The sequence below is a fragment of the Hydra vulgaris genome, chromosome 14 (genome assembly GCF_038396675.1).
Source record: "Hydra vulgaris chromosome 14, alternate assembly HydraT2T_AEP".
Taxonomy (NCBI): domain Eukaryota; kingdom Metazoa; phylum Cnidaria; class Hydrozoa; order Anthoathecata; family Hydridae; genus Hydra; species Hydra vulgaris.
The window spans coordinates 42,536,873-42,555,664 of record NC_088933.1 but is presented as its reverse complement, the minus strand read 5'-3'; the positions used below and the strand labels follow the sequence as shown (position 1 = coordinate 42,555,664).

Below are 18,792 nucleotides of genomic sequence, written 5' to 3'. Positions count from 1 at the left end.
TTGAAAAAGCGAAAATCAAATGTGAATAAAAATTAAAATATTATTTTAATTATTATTTAATATAATTATTATACACAAAATATAATTTTAAGCGCACTCTAACTTTAAAAAAAATATATCAGTTGCCATTTATTTATTAGTAGAATAACGAAACAAATAAATACAAAAAAAACGAATAAAATTTAAATAATTGACCAACACGTTTATCATTTTTTTTAAATTTTCAAACATAAAGTTATATTTTTTTTTGTTGCTATTGAATTCGGATGGTTGATACCAAAAATTTCAGTTTGTATTTTATCAACAGAATAATAAATTTCTAAAGCTTCGTTATATTTTCCCATAGCGTACAAACAGTTTGCGATATTATGTTTTGTTAACATTATATCTGGATGGTTGATACCTAAAATTTCAGTTCGTATTTTATCAACAGAATAATAAATTTCTAAAGCTTCGTTATATTTTCCCATAGCGAACAAACAGAGTGCGATATTATGTTTTGGTAACATTGTATCTGGATGGTTGATACCAAAAATTTCAGTTTGTATTTTATCAACAGAATAATAAATTTCAAAAGCTTCGTTATATTTTCCCATAGCGTACAAACAGAGTGCGATATTATGTTTTGTTAACATTGTATCTGGATGGTTGATACCAAAAATTTCAGTTTGTATTTTATCAACAGAATAATAAATTTCTAAAGCTTCGTTATATTTTCCCATAGCGTACAAACAGTTTGCGATATTATGTTTTGTTAACATTATATCTGGATGGTTGATACCTAAAATTTCAGTTCGTATTTTATCAACAGAATAATAAATTTCTAAAGCTTCGTTATATTTTCCCATAGCGAACAAACAGAGTGCGATATTATGTTTTGGTAACATTGTATCTGGATGGTTGATACCAAAAATTTCAGTTTGTATTTTATCAACAGAATAATAAATTTCAAAAGCTTCGTTATATTTTCCCATAGCGTACAAACAGAGTGCGATATTATGTTTTGTTAACATTGTATCTGGATGGTTGATACCAAAAATTTCAGTTTGTATTTTATCAACAGAATAATAAATTTCTAAAGCTTCGTTATAGTTTCCCATAGCGTACAAACAGCTTGCGATATTATGTTTTGTTGACATTGTATCTGGATGGTTGATACCTAAAATTTCAGTTCGTATTTTATCAACAGAATAATAAATTTCTAAAGCTTTGTTATATTTTCCCATAGCGTACAAACAGAGTGCGATATTATGTTTTGTTAACATTGTATCTGGATGGTTGATACCTAAAATTTCAGTTTTTATATTATCAACAGAATAATAAATTTCTAAAGCTTCGTTATATTTTCCCATAGCGTAAAAACAGCTTGCGATATTATGTTTTGTTGACATTGTATCTGGATGGTTGATACCTAAAATTTCAGTTTGTATTTTATCAACAGAATAATAAATTTCTAAAGCTTCGTTATATTTTCCAATAGCGTACAAACAGTTTGCGATATTATGTTTTGTTAACATTGTATCTGGATGGTTGATACCTAAAATTACAGTTCGTATTTTATCAACAGAATAATAAATTTCTAAAGCTTCGTTATATTTTCCCATAGCGTACAAACAGAGTGCGATATTATGTTTTGTTGACATTGTATCTGGATGGTTGATACCTAAAATTTCAGTTCGTATTTTATCAACAGAATAATAAATTTCTAAAGCTTCGTTATATTTTCCCATAGCGTACAAACAGAGTGCGATATTATGTTTTGGTAACATTGTATCTGGATGGTTGATACCTAAAATTTCAGTTTGTATTGTATCAACAGAATAATAAATTTCTAAAGCTTCGTTATATTTTCCCATAGCGTACAAACAGTTTGCGATATTATGTTTTGTTAACATTGTATCTGGATGGTTGATACCTAAAATTACAGTTCGTATTTTATCAACAGAATAATAAATTTCTAAAGCTTCGTTATATTTTCCCATAGCGTACAAACAGTTTGCGATATTATGTTTTGTTAACATTGTATCTGGATGGTTGATACCTAAAAATTCAGTTTTTATTTTATCAACAGAATAACAAATTTCTAAAGCTTCGTTATATTTTCCAATAGCGTTCAAACAGTCTGCGATATTATTTTTTGTTAACATTGTATCTGGATGGTTGATACCTAAAATTTCAGTTTTTATTTTATCAACAGAATAATAAATTTCTAAAGCTTCGTTATATTTTCCAATAGCGTACAAACAGAGTGCGATATTATGTTTTGTTAACATTGTATCTGGATGGTTGATACCTAAAATTTCAGTTTTTATTTTATCAACAGAATAATAAATTTCTAAAGCTTCGTTATATTTTCCCATAGCGTACAAACAGTTTGCGATATTATTTTTTGTTAACATTGTATCTGGATGGTTGATACCTAGAATTTCAGTTTTTATTTTATCAACAGAATAACAAATTTCTAAAGCTTCGTTATATTTTCCAATAGCGTACAAACAGAGTGCGATATTATGTTTTGTTAACATTGTATCTGGATGGTTGATACCTAAAATTTCAGTTTGTAATTTATCAACAGAATAATGAATTTCTAAAGCTTCTTTATATTTAGCCATTTTGTAAAAACATTGTGCGATGTTATACTTTGTATCAAGCGTGATTTTATTATGTTCACCATAAGTTTCTGTATTAAAACTTTGAATTGCTTTTAATATTTCGATTGCTTCATCAAATAAACCTTTGCATAATAATAATTTATTAATAACAGACGTCATTTGGTTGAAGGTTTTTGACATTATCTTTTGATTAATACGAAACACATAAAGAAAATGAAAAACAAAATGGTTTCCATAATCCACGTGATCGTTTACTTCAGTTAACTCAAATTTAAAATAACTTTCGATAAGTTCAATATAAGTATTTGTATTAGAATTTTTACTTCGAAAATATTTACACGCCAACTGTGTTAGTTCGTGTATTGAATATTTTTTGTCAGCAAAACAATTTAATAAAGAATAACTTATTAGTAATCCAATGGTTTCATCTATTAAATGTTCATCGTATATTTTCATGTGATTTGACATTTTGATTATAAATTCTTTACAGATGTTTTGAATATCGCAATGCGATAAACAGTTCAGTAATTGAAATAAAAAGTCATTAGTTTCTTGCAATTTCATTAATACTAAATTGATTGCATTTATTGCAGACTTTGATTCGACTTCAGTTGGAAATTTATCAGTGTTTAATATTTCTAAGGGTTTTGATCTATAACGACTAATATATTTTTCTATCGAAATTTTATGCATATTTATATATTTTATAGCCTGAGTTATAGCGAACGGATGATAACCAAGTTCTTTAATTAAGTTTATTATGTTTTCATCGGTGCATTTTTTAATATTATTTTTTACATAAGCGAATGCTTCTTTAGAAGAAAACACATTGATAAGCACTTTATTTACATTATATGACCACGTTCCCCATTGCGAAGAAATCAAGTTAAATGAATTCGTATTTTTTGATAAGTACGTTTTCAAAGTTTTAACACTTTCATCGTCGACGTTGTCAAAAATATACAAAGTCTTTTCATTTTTATAATAGTTATGAACTTTTTCAACGATCACTTCTATTTTAAAATAATCGCCTTTCAAATCCTGAATAATAAGTCCTAATAACTGGCAATGGTTTATCATTGAAATTTGTAGCTTTCCGAATGCTGCGTCTATCCAAACAAAGTTTTTATAGAAGTTATGATACATTTTACAATATCTTCTGGCAATTTGTGTCTTTCCGACACCTGACATTCCATATAATACGGTAGTTAACTTCTCTTTATCTTTTAATATACAACGATGAATTTTGCTGAGCAGTTCTTCTCGTTGAACACCTTAATATGAAGCGTTTAGTTACCTCAATGTTTGTTGTCGCAATTAAAATAAATATAATTTTTCTAGGGCAAAGTTTGAAATTAAACAATTTAAAATGCTACGCGATATGTTGTAATTAAAAAAAAATCGATGTAAGAAGTTGTTAGAAAGTTCTCTTATATTTGTGTAAATTAAAAAACTCATAAACTAATGCTTAATATAATACTATTACATTTTTCTGAATTTAGAATACAAAATTCTACAAACCGTACTCAATACAAAGCATTTTAAAAACATATAGTTAAATTTAGTTTGTTAATAGTTAAATTTAATATTGTTATTAGTTACTTGTAAATTGTTAATAGTTAAATTTAAATTGTTCTCTAGAGAATTTAGGAATATAAATTATTTTTGCACAAAAAATTTATTCTTAACTGAGCTATAAAGTTTAAAATTTCTGACGATAAATAAATATTACTTTCCAATGTTTATTTTAATCATTTAATTTAAATTACAATTTTTATATTATATTTTGTACATAGTTGCTTTTTAATGCAATAAAGCTTGTTTAAGCAAAGATAAATCATGACTAAAATCTTTAACAATTTTTTAAAAATACTTTATAGTAGTAGTAGAAGTAAATATATATATATATATATATATATATATATATATATATATATATATATATATATATATATATATATATATCAATAATAACCGGAATTACTTCGTCAATGGGTATGGATGGATATAAATTGACTATATCAAATGAAACTTGAACTTCGTTAGGACCTATTATCCATTGCTATTATCTCTTATCTATTGCATGAGTAATACCTAATTCAGGTGCTATAGGTTTATCTTTAATGGTTGTAATGCCGGAAGCGTTTTTACAAAATATAGAAAGAAAGGCCCTTAACATAGCAATTGTTTATGCATCCGAACCAAAAACTTACAAGAGATATGTAGATGATTGTCACGCTCGCTTCGCTTCAATAAAACAACAACAAATGTTCCTGAACATCTTTAATGAACAACATCCCGCCATGAAATACACACTGGAACTTGAAAACGACCTCAAACAACTCAATTTCCTAGATATTAATATTACAAACACAGGCTCTGGAGCTTATGAATTTCAAATAAATCGAAAAGAAGCTATTACAAATGTTCAACTTAAACCTAACTCGAACATTAATCCTAACATTATTATTGGCGTTTTCAAAGGATTTTTATGTCATGCAAAAAGAATTTGCTCTCAAAAACACCTTCAAAAAGAAATTGATTTTCTAATAGACATATTTGTTGAAAATGGCCACGACAAGAACATTCTAAATAATATTACTATAGACTATTAAAAAAACGGTTCAAAAAACACCACATGTCAACCATTAGATACCCAACCCTTTATAAAACTACCTTGGATACCAATTGTTGGTTCAAAACTTCGTAAAGAATTTCAAAACGAAACATAAAGGTTATTTTCACATCAACTCCCAATTTAAAAAATATTTTTTGCAACAATAAAACTAAACTACCACTAAACACAAACCCTGGCGTATACCAGCTAAAATGTTCATGCGGTTCGATATACATTGGTGAAACTAAAAAGAAGGTGATATCGAGATGTATTGAACACCAGAAAAACAGCTTAAAAGAAAAATGGTCCAGTTCGGATGCAACTGAACATTCCAAAACATGCCATGGTAAGTTTGATTGGTTGCACCCCAAAACATTATCTGTAGCCCAAGAATATCGAACTTGGAAAATCAGAGAGTCACTCGAAATAAGCAAAGCTAGGGTTCGACAGGAGTTGAGAAATGGTGATGTGGTTCTCAATCGGGATGACGGTGATAACGTGACAACTAAAACCTGGCGGTCATTTTTTAATAAAATCTGCTGACGTCAATTATTTGAAAAAATTTTTGTATTATATTTTGGCTTTTTAGTGTTATCTTTTTAACGGTTTGTTTTTACTATAACGATTTCTTTGTAACTATTTTATTTATTATACCTGATGACGCTGATCACGATAGATCAGCGTAATATCGAAATAGTTATATATTATTAAAAAATATACTGGGTTAGTCAAAAGTTTAGTCTCCCAACTGGTCTAACAATTTCAACTTTAATACAAAAACAAGTAATGATTTGCAAGAAATACATATTTATTAAACACAACAATACATAAACCAATAAAATGAAAATATAATTCATGCTTAGTACTTAGTATGTCCTCCATTTGCAGCTCGAACAGCCGCAACGTGACTCGGCAGGGATTCCGCCAGAGCCTTCAGATAATCACCATCCATCGATTTCCAAGTCTTTTGAACACGGCGTACCAGTTCTTCCCTATTTTTTGGCCGTGGTTCAAGCAGCACACTGTCTTGAAGTTTTGCCCACAAGTGTACGATACAGGTCATGTCAGGGCTGTTACCTGGCCACCGACCTTTTGGGATAAAGGCGGCAAAATTTTTACGACAAAATTCCTGGGTCTTCTTCGCAGAATGTGCTGGAGCACCATCTTGCTGAAATAACACATGTTGAGGGCTAAACACAAGTTGGCGACAGTCAGCATCATTACCGGCTTGTTTTCCTACACAAGCTTCTTTATAAACTGGAAGAATATTATTTATGTAATAATCAGCATTGATCGTAACTTTTTCTGGGACAATTATTAATTTTGTCAAACCATACCCTGATATTCCACCTGCAACCATAATTTTATGTCCATTTTTTGGCTTCTGCGCCGGGATAATTTTAGTTTTGTCGTCAGTGCGAATGCGGACATTTTGTCGGTTCGGAGTCGGGAAAAGCTCGATGGGCGACTCATCCGTCCAAAGAATGTGACTCCTCTTGATACGCCCCAAATGGTTATTGTCCAGATACCCGTTTTCGTCTAACCACTGGCACAGCTTTAAGCGATCGTCTTTATTTTTTGCAGTTAGAAGGGGTTTTATTGGCTGTTTATAAGCAATTTTACCCCACGATTGTTCGCGAACGAATCTTCGTACAGTTGACTCTGATACGATTTTATTTTTTTCCCGATATCGATGCGACATGTTCAGCTTTCTTGCGCAAGCACCTGGAGATGAACCCCACTTATTTTTTATAGTTTCGGTGATGATTTTTTTTGACGCTGGTGACAAAGCCTTCGGACGACCAGAACGAAACTTGTCGTTAAACTTTGATGATGGTGATTTTGGTCCAGTACCGCTGAACTGTTCGTGGATGACACCCCAACACTTTGGCAATTTGTGTCTTCGTCATGCCGGCTATCTGCAGTTCCGCCATTCTTTTTCTTAAAGCAGGAGCTGTATTTGTGACACCAGCTATTTTTCCCATCTAAAATAATAATACAAAACATAAGTTTTCCAGAATACTTCGCTTGTAATTGAAATTTATTTTTAGGGTGGGGGGAGACAAAACTTTTGACATACATGATGAAAATTTCACCTTTAAAATTTTGAACACTAAACTAAACCCTAACAATCCGTGTTTTCATTTTATAATAATATAGACAAAATACTATCTATTAATCATGCTCATTATAAAATAACTACGTTTATTTAATAACAGCACCTTATTAAATATTCTTACCTTCCTGCTTTATAACAAAATCTTCGTATATTAAATTAAATAGTTTTTATGTCAAAAACATATTTTTAAAAATAACATCAGTAAACAACAGTATTAAGGTCAAGGTTAGATACTGATAATAATTATCTATAAATTACAACGCTGACAAGAGATAAAACGTACTTCAAAAAAAGTGCCACTAAGGAGAGACAAAACTTTTGACTAACCCTGTATATATATATTTAAAAAAAGTTTATACGCAGCTGTATTTATTGAATTATACCCATATTTTAAGAAGAAAATGGTTTTCAAAGATTGTATATATATATATATATATATATATATATATATATATATATATATATATATATATATATATATATATATATATAAATGTATATATATATATATATATATGTATATATATATATAAATATATGTATATATATATATAAAAATATATATATATATATATATATATATGTATATATATATATAAATATATATATATATAAATATATATATATATATAAATATATATATATATATATATATATATATATATATATATATATATATATATATATATATATATATGTATGTATGTATATATATATATAAATATATATATATATATATATATATATATATATATAAATATATATATATATATATATATATATATATATATATATATATATGTATATATATATATATATATATATATATATGTATATATATATATATATATATATATATATATATATAAAGGGTGCGGAAAAAGTTATATATATATATATATATATATATATAGTTATATATATATATATATATATATATATATACATATATATATATATACATATATATATATATACATATATATATATATATATATATATATATATATATATATATATATATATATATATATATTATATATATATATATATATATATATATATATATATATATATATATATATATATATATATATATATATATATATATATATATATATAAAGGGTGCGGAAAAAGTTCCCGAAGAAAAGTATAATTTAAAAAAATTATCTATATGGTGTTTTCTTTCAATATATAGTGTGTTTTTAGTATTCTTTTGTATTCCTTCGTATTCTTTTAGTATTTTTTTAGTATTATTTTGTTTTAAAATTAAAGTGTAATTTGCTTCTAGTCTTGTGCAAGAACTTTTGCGGTTTTTAAAGTTTATATTTTTGTGCAAAGCAAAAAAAAACAATAATTGAATTTTTGAAATTTGAAAAAGGATTTATTTCTTTTAAATAAATATATAAATAATAAAAAAGCACTAAAGGCCTTTCACTATTTTCATCAGTAGTGCTATGTTTAATGCTTTATCAAATTTTTTTATATTACTGTAGAAAGTTAGATAATAGAAAAATTAAATTGCTATATTGTAACTATGAGTTACCATTGTAACATTTTTTTAAAAAAGGAAGTCTCAATTAAATGTGTCATTTTTTTGTTTATGTAAATGGTTTTCATATGACAACAAATTTTTTTCACGTTTTAATTCAAGGAAAACAAAGAGTTGGAAAAAAGGTTCTATAGTTGTGTTGTGCAATCTCTGGCATTCAAATACATGATTGTCAAATTGGTCTGTAGAATTTCCTGTTCTGATTTTCGGAAAAAGCAAAGTTTCTTCTAAAAATCCAATTGTAAGACATGCATAGTCTGGGGCAAAGTCTGTACCCATGGCTGTACCTGTAATCTGATGGTATACTTTGTCGTCAAAAATAAAGTTATTGTTTTCTAAAATGAAAGATGCCGATTCTAAGAGGAAATCGGAGGTGAATCGATCTGCTATTAAATCTTTCTGTTGTTCAATCCAGTATTGTAATGCTTTAAGACCTAGATTATGTGGAATACTTGTGTATAGATTGACAATGTCACATGTTAGTATAACACTGTCTGAATCAATATTTCTAGGGATTTTTCTTAAGAAATCCTAATCATCTTTTATATAAGTTTTTTGTTTTTTTACAATCGGAGATAATATTATATGAAGAAATTGGCTTAAGTGTGATGTTGGTGAGTCTATTCCAGCAATAATAGGTCGAGCTTTTAAATCTTTTGGAGGTTTCATTTCTATAAACGGAGAACTAGATTCTTGAACCTTTTTAATTATTTCATTGCATTTATGAATTTTTGGAATAACGTAAAAAGTACTAGATTTCCATTCAAAATTTGTAATGTAGTCTATTTCGTTTTGTGTTAGACATTTATGTTTAGCAATCATTTTTGAAAGATTTTTGAAAACTCTTTTATCTGAGTCAAATTTTGTTTTTTCATAAGTATTTAAAGAAGATAGATGATCTTGATTAACAAGTTTATCTTTATAGTATGTTGAGTCCATTACAATTAGAGTGTTACCTTTATCTGCTTTTTTGATAACAATGTCTTTCATTTCTTTAAGTTCTTTAAATGCTATCCTTTCCTGCAGTGAAATGTTATCAACTGATTGAAGTTTGACAGGATTCACTTGCTCAATTTTTGATATTATTTCATTAAGTTCAGATATATTTGTTTTAACATTATATTTAGATTTCTTTTTTATTATACTAATATCATTATTTTGCAGTTCGTAGAATTTTTATTTTAATCTAAGTTTTCTTGTAAATTGTCTAATATCAGAGTTAATATGTAAATAATTTCCTTTAGTTGTTGGGCAGATTTAGGTCCTTTTGATAGAATTTTTATTTGGGCAGTGATCAGGTATTTGGTGGATAAGTTGATGACCTTAGGTTGTATTTTTTCGGAACTGCATTTATCCAGTTTTTTGAAGACAGAATTTCTGATGTGTTGTTTTCATCAATAAAATCAATTGAGGAAAAACTCTTATGATGTTTTTTCTTTTCTTTTTCATCAAGACTTTTCAAATTTTTCGAGTTAATATTTAGTCGATCTTTCTGGAAAGCAGAGTTTGTAGAAAATGTTTTTTTTAACCATTTTCTATCAATTCGGCCTTTGTCTTCAAGTTTACATTCTTCATATCTGAGTAACAGTTTTTCTTTTAGAGCATCATTTTTTGTATTACTATTTATAAAGTTTGTCACTTCAGCATTTACGTTATTTAATGATGTTAAAAAATTATCTCTTCGTATTGATAGAATTTCATATTCTGATTTGAGGCGATGCAAATCAAATTTTTTAATAGCATTTTCTTCTTCAGATGAATTGAAATGAAAGTTATCGCTTCTGAACTTTCTTTGTATATAGAGTGGTTCTTGTTTTAAACAATCGTGGTAAATATTAAGAAGATTTGTGCATCTGGAATGCTTGTAATAAAGATATTCATGTTTTTCAAGAGATTTAATAAAATACCTTTGATGTTGATCTTTAAATTTCTGGTATTCTTTTTCAATGTCATTTTTTGAATTATTTTGATACTGAAAATTAGTTAAGCAGTCTTTAAGAGTCGATTCAATGACTTCTCTTATTAGAGGTTTAAATTCATGAATTATTGTCGGTAAAGTTTCCTTTAATTTTTTATAAAATAAATAATTTTCAGTATCAAAATAATTCAAAAAATGACATTGAAAAATATACCAAGAAAGTTCAGAAGCGATAACTTTCATTTCAATTCATCTGAAGAAGAAAATGCTATTAAAAAATTTGATTTGCATCGCCTCAAATCAGAATATGAAATTCTATCAATACGAAGAGATAATTTTTTAACATCATTAAATAACGTAAATGCTGAAGTGACAAACTTTATAAATAGTAATACAAAAAATGATGCTCTAAAAGAAAAACTGTTACTCAGATATGAAGAATGTAAACTTGAAGACAAAGGCCGAATTGATAGAAAATGGTTAAAAAAAACATTTTCTACAAACTCTGCTTTCCAGAAAGATCGACTAAATATTAACTCGAAAAATTTGAAAAGTCTTGATGAAAAAGAAAAGAAAAAACATCATAAGAGTTTTTCCTCAATTGATTTTATTGATGAAAACAACACATCAGAAATTCTGTCTTCAAAAAACTGGATAAATGCAGTTCCGAAAAAATACAACCTAAGGTCATCAACTTATCCACCAAATACCTGATCACTGCCCAAATAAAAATTCTATCAAAAGGACCTAAATCTGCCCAACAACTAAAGGAAATTATTTACATATTAACTCTGATATTAGACAATTTACAAGAAAACTTAGATTAAAATAAAAATTCTACGAACTGCAAAATAATGATATTAGTATAATAAAAAAGAAATCTAAATATAATGTTAAAACAAATATATCTGAACTTAATGAAATAATATCAAAAATTGAGCAAGTGAATCCTGTCAAACTTCAATCAGTTGATAACATTTCACTGCAGGAAAGGATAGCATTTAAAGAACTTAAAGAAATGAAAGACATTGTTATCAAAAAAGCAGATAAAGGTAACACTCTAATTGTAATGGACTCAACATACTATAAAGATAAACTTGTTAATCAAGATCATCTATCTTCTTTAAATACTTATGAAAAAACAAAATTTGACTCAGATAAAAGAGTTTTCAAAAATCTTTCAAAAATGATTGCTAAACATAAATGTCTAACACAAAACGAAATAGACTACATTACAAATTTTGAATGGAAATCTAGTACTTTTTACGTTATTCCAAAAATTCATAAATGCAATGAAATAATTAAAAAGGTTCAAGAATCTAGTTCTCCGTTTATAGAAATGAAACCTCCAAAAGATTTAAAAGCTCGACCTATTATTGCTGGAATAGACTCACCAACATCACACTTAAGCCAATTTCTTCATATAATATTATCTCCGATTGTAAAAAAACAAAAAACTTATATAAAAGATGATTAGGATTTCTTAAGAAAAATCCCTAGAAATATTGATTCAGACAGTGTTATACTAACATGTGACATTGTCAATCTATACACAAGTATTCCACATAATCTAGGTCTTAAAGCATTACAATACTGGATTGAACAACAGAAAGATTTAATAGCAGATCGATTCACCTCCGATTTCCTCTTAGAATCGGCATCTTTCATTTTAGAAAACAATAACTTTATTTTTGACGACAAAGTATACCATCAGATTACAGGTACAGCCATGGGTACAGACTTTGCCCCAGACTATGCATGTCTTACAATTGGATTTTTAGAAGAAACTTTGCTTTTTCCGAAAATCTTACCAAAGTACTTTTCAAAAGAAGAAGTTAAAAATATTGAACAGTTTTATTTTAGATATGTTGATGATGGTTTTAACATATGGCCAAAAAATCTAGACATCGCCAAGTTTAAAAGTTCTTTAGAAAAACTACATAGTTCAATTAATTTTACGATTGATTTAGGTACACAATACAATAAAAACGGAAATATCTACAATGTCATTAATTTTTTAGATGTATTGGTTATTCTTAAAAACAATAAACATATCAAAACAGATATATTTTACAAAGAAACAAATACCCACGACTATTTAAATTACAATAGTTTTCATCCTTTCCACATAAAAAAGAATATACCATATAATCTTGCTAAAAGAATAATTGTTTTTACCTCGGATTATGCTACAGAAAAACTACGTTTAACGGAACTAAAATTATGGTTAAAAGAATGTCTTTACCCAGATAATATTATAGAAAAAGCATTTCATAATGCCAAATTACAAGGACCAGCACCTTTAAAAAAATCCAAAGAAGTTTTTCCTCTGGTAACTACATTTTATAGCAATTTAAACTGCCAGCCTATTTTAACAGAAACTAACCTTTTACTTAGTCTATCTACTAATGCAAGGGTAAAGGAGGTTTTTTCAAATATACATCCAGTAATAGCCTACAAACAACCACCAAATTTACTTAGACAACTAACTTCTTCAAAATTTCATTCTATTTCATCTATCAAAAAAACGGGTTTATTTAAATGTAAAGATATTCGTTGTAAAATATATTTACAAGAAGTTGATAAGTTTGAGACGTCTAATGGAACTATTTGGAATATTAAAAGTCGCATTACTTGTAATAGCAAAAATGTTATTTATTATTTAAAGTGTTTATCATGTAATGGTTTATCTACTTACACTGGAAAAACAAATAATTTAAGAAACCGTACTAATGGTCATATTTCCAGTTGCAGAACAGGAAATTCTACAGACCAATTTGACAATCATGTATTTGAATGCCAGAGATTGCACAACACAACTATAGAACCTTTTTTCCAACTCTTTGTTTTCCTTGAATTAAAACGTGAAAAAAATTTGTTGTCATATGAAAACCATTTACATAAACAAAAAAATGACACATTTAATTGAGACTTCCTTTTTTAAAAAAATGTTACAATGGTAACTCATAGTTACAATATAGCAATTTAATTTTTCTATTATCTAACTTTCTACAGTAATATAAAAAAATTTGATAAAGTATTAAACATAGCACTACTGATGAAAATAGTGAAAGGCCTTTAGTGCTTTTTTATTATTTATATATTTATTTAAAAGAAATTTTTCAAATTTCAAAAATTCAATCATTGTTTTTTTTGCTTAGCATATCTTTTTCCATTATAAATATATATATATATATATATATATATATATATATATATATATATATATATATATATATATAAATATATATATATATGAATATATATACAAAATAATTTATAGTAATATATGAATATAGATATATATATATATATATATATATATATATATATATATATATATATATATATATATATATATATATATATATACAAAATTCTTTATAGTAATATATTTCTATATAAATGGTAATATAGTAATATTTTCTATATATATGGTGTTTTCTTTCAATATATAGTGTGTTTTTAGTATTCTTTTGTATTCCTTCGTATTCTTTTTGTATTTTTTTAGTATTATTTTGTTTTAAAATTAAAGTGTAATTTGTTTCTCGTCTTGTGCAGGAACTTTTGCGGTTTTTAAAGTTTATATTTTTGTACGGAAACTTTTTCCGCACCTTGTATGTAAAAATATATATATATATATATATTTATGTATATATATATATATACAAAATACTTTATTGTAATATATTTTATATATATATACATATATATATATATATATATAATCCACACGGTTAAAACCACAGATGTGACATTTTTCTTATTTTGAGAAAAATAAAATTTAGTGTTTCGTGATACATTAGATATCTGTTCATTAATAATATATTTAACTAACAAAATATTTATATGACTTTTTAGTGATTACACAATATATAAATGCAGTTTTTGTGGTAAACACAAGATTTATTTACTCACAGTGTTCTTTTGATAACAAGACATTTATTTTGGTTATCTGTGATTTTACCATTTAAATTCATCAATTCATAAACGACCTTAGCTTGCAACCTTTTAAAGCACTTATTTTTTTAAAGGATGATGGTAACCCATTTTAGTATAAAACCACAACGTAATAATTGCGTGGTGGGATAGTAAAGCTGTCCGCTTCCCCCTACTTTTTATACAAAAAATTCAAATAAAATATTATATGAATATTCATTTTTAACTTTATACAAAATAGCATTGCAAGCTTATCTCTTATCAAACCTCATCTATTTACCATTGATGATTCCATGGTATCTGTGTTCCATCACTTTATATCAAGTTTGTATAAACCATGCGAAAACCAATTGTGAACACAACATTAATAAAAATGTGTTTTTTTAATTTCAAAGAAAAATTAATTTTTCAAAAGTAAGATAAAATAATATCAAATAATGTCTTATTTTGTCCATTCAGAAAATGTTTAGATTAAGTAAGTCTTTACATTTTTAACAAAATAAAGGCAACAGAGCTATGTATACTTGTTTCAGTTTATCAGGCACTTCGATCTTTGATCTAAACATATGGGATGTAACACATAAAGTTAAATATTTTTCATATAATTAAATTTTAACTAGCTTTTAATTTTTCAATTTCCCTAAGTGAACATGTCTAAAGTGAACAAACAACCATTAAGTTTGGCTTTGAAACTCAGAATTTTTTCTTATACCATGTTTATATATAATATTGAATTATTGTGGTTTTTGTAAAATTGTCTAGTGTTTCTGCCAGAAAATTTTGATCTGCAATGGCCGTGTTTCAGTCGCATTCTATAGAGGATTCATGCCAATACAGAATATGACAGAATTAATTGGTAATGAAACAGTAATGCTGTCAAATTTTTCAGTTTTATAAACAAGATAATAAAATCAATCTAAAATTTTTCATTTTATATTTTGCCAAGCAAATAAAGTGCAAATCAATTTGATATCCTTTACATTTGAGATAACTGATAGTTTAAAATCATGCAGCATGGATCATACAACAACAGATCATCTGATTCCAACAGCTTTGTCACAGCAATAAAAATAAAACCTTTGAGTTGAAAGTACATTAGTGTTTAAAAAATAAAATAGCAGTTGCCTGGAATAGTATGCATATTCGTTTCAAACTTTATATATATATATATATATATATATATATATATATATATATATATATATATATATATATATATTGTATTTTATGAACGTAAACAAAAAAAGCAAAAATGCTACTTAGAATACTTAAAATTAAAAACCGCTTTACAAAAAATTATTGCATACTTATGCAACCTCATGATAAACAAAAGAAAAATGTTTTGTTAAATCTAATTATAAAAATCCGTTTTTAAAGAATACAGGGTGTTCGAAAATGTTTGACCCCATTTCGTAGCCCAATAATTTTGGCAAATTTTGTTGGAATGACCTCAAACTTTTTGCGTGTCTTCTATATTCATTTTGCAATGAAGGCACCAACTACAAAACAAATTAGGACTTGGCACCAAATATTTTATGAAAAAGGCTGTTTATGCATACCTAAATAACCAGGACGGTCATCGACATCAGAAGAGACAGTGGAGCAGGCTCGTGAAGCCTTCCTGCATAGTCCTTGGAAGAGTGTTAGAAGAGCAAGTGTGGAAAACCATATTCCACAAACAACAATTTGGCGAATTCTGAGGAAATGATTGCAATTTAAACCTTACAAGCTGCAGCTCGTTCAGACCTTGAGGGTATGTGATAAGCAAAAACGTTAAGAATTTTGTGCTAAAATGCAAGATAAACTTGAAGAAGAAAATTTCACACGAGCAGCAAAGTTATCAAACAATATCTTTGCATTTCTTGCGAAGAAAATCCTCATTGCACAGTTGGAAACATGCTACAGCGAGTTTGGCATGAGCACGAATACCGACTCGACGTTTGCAGAGTCACAGGCGGCGCTCATATTAAACATTTATGAATATCTGTCATAGAACCAACAAATATTTGTACTTTTCTTTGTAAATTTAACCAATAAAACTTATGACCTTCAACATAAAGAGTAAATAGTTTCATTAAGATCTATCAAGTATTTTTCGAGATATGGGTATTTACAATGGGGTCAACCATTTCGGAACACCGTATATATTTAAAACTTTTATATATTTTTTTAAATATATTCAAATTTGATTTTCGATATTTTTTTTGTGACTAAACTTCTCCTAAAAAACTCATTTTATGTATGTAAATAGCGTGTAAATGACGCTTGTAAAGAAAGCCTTATAGTACTCTGTTTTCTTTTATTGTAATTGTTGTACATAAATTACGTCACGCTTAGGGGGCGGGGGAGCTGTAGACGATATTGTGACGATTTATTACGAGGGAGAGGGGTTTTTCGATTTTGTGACGCAACTTTTTTTTTTTTTCAGAGAAGACCTTCTTTTAATTAAAATAGTATGTGGCTGTCCATTAATTACGTCAATATTTTTTGGCAATTTTTACCTCTCCCCTCCCCCTTCTCAACAACTTGTCAAACTTTCAGAGACCCCCTATAAAATTACATCAGCATAATACCTACCCCCACCCCCTTCTTTCTTATGTAAAATAAAAAAAATATGAAAAAAATTTTAAATAGTAGTAATAACAGTAGTTTACAACTTAAAGAAAAAGTATTTAAAAGTAAAATGTTAAGAAAAAAAAACTTAGTTCAACTTTTAACTTATAAAAATTTTTTTAATATATATAGCCATATAAAATTACAAAAACTTACTCTGAACAAATGTAAATAGGAGTAAAAGTGATTACAACATGCAACACTATTGGTTTATACTTCTTTCAGTGCATGATAGCGGGTAAAAAAAATTAAATTCACTCAACTTGTCGAAGAACAAGTTGATATTATATTATTGCAAGTTGATATTATATTAATAATAAAAAAATCGTTCCAGTTATGGAATTTAAAAAAACAAAGAGAAGCATTAAAACTTTGATGGAGAAGAGTATTCCTCGATGTTTCCGAAATTCTTACTTTGATAAAGAAATCGTAACTATTGAAATTTTTGATTAGATCTTCAAGATCATCTATTACAAAACTTATATTTATAAAGTTGATATTTTTAAGTTGTTATATTCCGATTAATAATTGCAAACGTAAAGTATATATATATATATATATATATATATATATATATATATATATATATATATATATATATATATATATATATATATATATATATATATAAATTAGTAAAAAACACTTATCTAACTTTTTTCTACTACTTGAAGTTTCACCATTGCTGGAAGAGTTACTAAATCTCAAAAAAACTTCAATTTATAGAAAAAAATATTTTACAGGAAGTTATAAATTGTTATAACTAAAAATAAAAATAAAATTTTTTTTGAATTACTATATTTTTTTGGTTAACGGGAAGTTACAGAAAGTAATTATTAAATAAATTTCTTTGGAATGGGGATAATTTAATTTGATCATTTGTTTGTATAATTTTTTAAGAGGTATTTATTTTCGTGCATACATTTAGAAATTAATTTAGATTTTTTATTTAATAAATTTTCCTGATTTAAATGAGTAATTATTTCAAATTTTTCTTGCAAACATAGCATACATTTTTTGGAAATGTTATTATAGGCAGGGGCAGATTTTAGAATAGACCATTGTAAATTGAATTTTTTTTTTCTTTTAAATCCCAAATATATTTTGACAGCATAGTCTCTTTTGAATATTCTTTTGTGTTTAAACGATTGTTTGTGGTTGGCATAACGTTTTTTCCATTCCCCTTGGTTAAGCCATTATATTGTTTATTAGGGTTTATAAGGACAAAGTTAAAGCGTTGCATGCTGCTAATAAGCTTAAAGGTTCCGGAACGTACATCAATGAAGATTTCTCTTTTGAAACAAATGAAATAAGAAAAAAATTAGTGGACGAAATGAAGTTACGCCAAAAGAATGGTAAATATTCAATTATTATTTATGACAAACTTATTGTTAAAGAATTTAAAAATAAGCAACCCAGCT

At 26.7% G+C, this 18,792-nt stretch overlaps 1 protein-coding gene across 9 annotated transcripts in view; it reads right to left on the bottom strand.

Annotated features, from left to right (window-relative positions):
- Positions 1 to 116: 116 nt before the first annotated feature.
- Positions 117 to 18,792, bottom strand: part of LOC136090522 (uncharacterized) — a 64,799-nt gene continuing 46,123 nt past the window's right edge. The window contains exons 3-5 of one of the 9 annotated variants that reach the window (XM_065817270.1): positions 2,546 to 3,886; positions 908 to 1,915; positions 117 to 781 (exon numbers count right to left, since the gene is read on the bottom strand). In XM_065817270.1, the coding sequence (XP_065673342.1) occupies positions 216 to 781; positions 908 to 1,915; positions 2,546 to 3,886 (2,915 nt within the window). In that variant the 3' untranslated portion in view covers positions 117 to 215. Of the gene's footprint in view, positions 3,887 to 18,792 lie in introns of all 9 variants that reach the window. The other 8 variants (XM_065817269.1, XM_065817268.1, XM_065817267.1 and 5 more) reach the window with 8 other exon arrangements.